This window comes from Phoenix dactylifera, chromosome 5 (genome assembly GCF_051530095.1).
Source record: "Phoenix dactylifera cultivar Ajwa chromosome 5, Ajwa_hap1_PhDact_Kaust_v1.1, whole genome shotgun sequence".
NCBI lineage: Eukaryota > Viridiplantae > Streptophyta > Magnoliopsida > Arecales > Arecaceae > Phoenix > Phoenix dactylifera.
Window position 1 is genome coordinate 26,702,936 of NC_143194.1, and position 4,054 is coordinate 26,706,989.

At 44.2% G+C, this 4,054-nt stretch overlaps 1 protein-coding gene across 1 annotated transcript; it reads left to right on the forward strand.

Annotated features, from left to right (window-relative positions):
• The first annotated feature begins 809 nt into the window (after positions 1 to 809).
• On the forward strand, positions 810 to 1,298 carry LOC103722990 (uncharacterized). Its single transcript, XM_008813760.5, has one exon. The coding sequence runs from the start codon at positions 810 to 812 to the stop codon at positions 1,296 to 1,298; it is 489 nt and encodes a 162-aa protein (XP_008811982.3).
• The last annotated feature ends 2,756 nt before the right edge of the window (positions 1,299 to 4,054 follow it).

The following is a 4,054-nucleotide window of genomic DNA, read 5'->3' on the forward strand; positions in this document are numbered from 1 at the left end:
TAACAAAATCAAAAGTTTTTCTATTTGCAATAGAAGTTGTCTAATAATAGAAGTTTTTCTATTCTAACTCATAAAATCACCGAGTCAGGCTTTCCTTAACTCATTTCCTTAAAAAAAAAAAAATCGTCTAATAACTCATAAACCCTTCTTGATATATCCATCGAGAAGGTAAGAGTTCACAGCGTTTGTCTTGAGTAAAATTTCAGCATTGGGTGCTCTTTTTTCTAATAATAGAAGTTTTCTATTCTAACTCATAATATCGCTGAGTTAGGCTTTCCCTAACTCATTTCCATAAAAAAAAGAAAAAAAGAAGCTGTCTAATAACTCACAAAACCTCCTTGATATATCCATAGAGAAGATAAGAGAGTTCACAGTGTTTGTCTTGAGTAATATTTCAACATTGGGTGCTCTTTTTTTTTCTTTACCTTTTTTGGCAATTCGGATGCATTAAATTAAACTAAATGTGAATGGAACATCGGGTGCTCTAAAACAAGCAAAACAAGCCAAAAATTACGCAATAATTTCACCCACCCTAAACCTAAGGAACCTTCCCTCTCCATCGCTGCCTTGAGATAGCGCCAACCTTCTCCTGTCTTCATCACAAAGAACGGAACCTTCCCGACACGACGCGCCATCCTTTCCGTGACTTCGCGCTTAAGTTACCGTGTGTCGCGCTCCCCTAGCATGCCTGACACGGAACCGATTCCCGTTTCCCGTATCTCCCAAACGTTTCCCCGTTTCACGCCGGGGCTTTTCTTTATAAATAAAGGAATCCCTCTCAGCAATCATTCCAAACGTTTTAAGTCACGATGGAAACATCTCCCTCTTCTTCTCCCTTCCTCTCGTTCCCTCCCTCGCGCCATCACAACCACCACCATCATCACACTTTCCCGTTTCCTTCCCCGCCCCCCGATCGGCTCCCCAAGAAGAGGAGGAGGCCGCTGACCGTCGGATGTGCATCGAAGAGGGAGGCCGACGGCTGGGATTCCGGGGGCGGGCTGGTGGACGAGAACATGCTGGTCCTCCGGCGGCGCATACACGAGATGCGGATGGCGGAGAAGGACCACTTGCCGCCGTCCGATTGGATGGAGTGGGAGAAGCGGTACTACGCGAGCTACGGCTCTGATGTGTGCGAGGCGGTGGGCCTGCTTCAGACCTTTCTGATGAACACTCGGCCGAGCTTGGCCGTCGGGATGCTGGTACTCCTCGCGTTGAGTGTGCCCACTTCGGTCATCTTGATTTTGATGCGTTTGGTGGAGGCATCACCGTCGATTCTATCGGCAGTCCATCTTAACTAATTTGTTGTTTGAGCTGGATGAGTCTATAGGACTACTACGTTGAGTGAATTGGGTGACGCCTCAATATGCTCTAAATCAATTCCTCTATTTCTTTAGATGAAGTTCTAGATTTTTTAATATTGGTTTCACATTAATAATTAATTTTATCAAAAAATTTGAACATTAATGATCTGGGTTCAAATTCTGTCTAATTTCAGATGAATACTTCATCTTAGTTCTCTAAAAAAGAACAAAAATAAAAAAGGTTGAATTTTCGGATATGTGTCCTCCTAAATAAAGTTTGTTGCATGTTTATCCTTCAAAAATTATTTTTTCATATATATCCTAAATTCATCTTGTTTTTGCACGGATGCGTTTCTCATTAGACTTTTGGATGACAACGTAAATCAATTAAAGCTCTTTTAGGTATAAAAATAATTTTTTATAGAAAAAATATGGCTCTTTTCAGTGCAGATTTAGTGTTGCATTTTTAAAAACATAAAAAGATAAGATATTAAATGATACTTAAAACACTTATTTCTAAATACCACCAGGCATGAATGATGAATCTAACAGAAAAGCATCCAATGCAAAACCAAAATAATTTGAGAGATATTTATAAATAACAATTTTTGGAGGGTAAACATGTAATATATTAATTTGCAAAATAGAGTATTCACACAGACACGCGCAACGCCATGTGTGCGCGCGTGTGTGAGAGAGAGAGAGAGAGTGAGTGAGAGAGTGTGTGCACACATGCCTCTGTATGTGTGTGTGTGAGAGAGAGAGATAGAGAGATAGAGAGAGAGAGAGAGAGGTGGGAGTCTCATTTGTTTGTCCTTCTTATTTGTTAGTGCAATTCATCTTTTTTTTCATAAGAGTAGGTTGAGAAGTAGGACTCTTGGCAGGATCCGTGAAACATGAAGGCAACTAGGTTTAAAACGTTCAACATTCTTGCTTGAAATTATTATACTTTTCCCTCCTCTTCTCCTCTCCCTGGTGCGACCTGGCCGGGAGGAAGTAGCAAAGAGTTCAGATCCTCTGTTGTCCTCGCTTGGACTGGAGACTGGAGAGTGCCAGGGAAAAGCCTAGTTAGAAGTCAAAAAGTCACCATAGTCACCGTTTTGGAGGAAGTTTGAACGTGGACCATGCATTGCGGCTCCACTTTCACCGAATCAACAATACAAACAACTTCTAGTGGAACTCCAGCTTGGGTTTTGCCACTTCCTCCCAATCAGCACCCATCAACGGAGCTCACAAAAGAATGGGTTTTGCCACTTCCTCCCAATCAGCACCCATCAACGGAGCTCACAAAAGAATGTATCATCATTTAGCATTGCCATATTTATGCGTTCATTCGCTTTCAAACGTACGTTTACCGGATCGAATACATCGTCATTGCAAGTCACGGGAATCTTTCTTCCTTGGGGCCCTCCCTCCATTCCCGGTCCCACTTGGTCACTTCAATTTAGTATTTTAATATTTATAAGTCTTAATTGCCATTCGAATAAGAAGCATTACAAAGCAGAATACGGGGCCATATCTTATTGTTTTTTGAGACAAGAAGCAGCAGCAAAAGCTCCACCGATCTTCCATCTTGCTAAAATTTACCACGCTACTTCTACTTGATGAGCAACAACCCGAGCATAAAAATGACAGATTCCTACATCGATTATTAGGGTGCGACAACTTGGCAGTAATGATTCATACAGAATTAAGGACCAAACCTGTGGTTGAGTCACCCCTAGCCTCACCAGAGAATTTGAGCGTACGAGGAAAGCCTAACGAGACAACGGAGATGTGGGGGTATTGAAACAGTGGCCCAGTAAAGAAAGTTTGACTAGCAGGAGAGCCGAAAGGGTCGGACGATTGACTACGAGTGAACGGATGACGAGAGGAAAAAGGCAGATGATAAAGAGAGGGGATGATGCTGTCTATTTGATGTCTAACACTGCTGTCCCAAGCCAGTGTTGACGACGGTTGAGAGACTTGCCCAGAGTCTCATTTGAGGGTCGCAGGGTGGTGGCCGTAGAGTACATCTGGTGGATTAGGAGTAGGTATGCCAACCAACTAGGATAGAGGGGTTGGGTGTTTAGTCTTTGCTGACTAGGATGGAGGCGCTGATTGCGCGACATGCTACCAGGATTATTTTGGAGCCGCAGTCTCTTTGGAGTCAGATGGAGTCGACGGGGGCAGAAAGGCTACATTTCCTCTAGCCCTTCTTACCCTGAAAAAGCAGGGTCAATGACATAAGACCGTCCCAAGATGTAGGCTGCTCGGTAATTGAGGCCAATGTAGCCTTTCTGCCCCCGTCGAAAGTCCTGACTTCCTTCTTTATCTTTACGTCAAAAATGATGATATGGCCCCGTTGGGAGCAGTGGGTCCCCATTTGGGGGTCAGAGAGCATCACCAATTTGGTGTGAGATTTGCAGGTTTGTGCCTATGGTCCTATCTAGATGTAAGTGATTGATTGGTGATAACCAGAAGGTAGATATGGTAGAGGATGCATGGGTGGACGAGCTCCCGTTGCAGCGGTGACCGACCCTAGTTAGTGTCGAGGCTGGGGACGGACTTCGAATGTGTGACCTTCTTCTTCCTGGAGGTGGGGGGTGGGATACCTACCGGATTGATCTAATGTTCGGGGAGCCACTTACTAAGCGGATTCGGTCACTCCCAGTTCCGGGGCACCCCTGCCCTAACGTCAGGGTATGGAGCTCATCTTGCAGATCTAGAGTAAGAGTGGCCGACGTCTCATGCGTTGTCCAGGATGGAGGGCA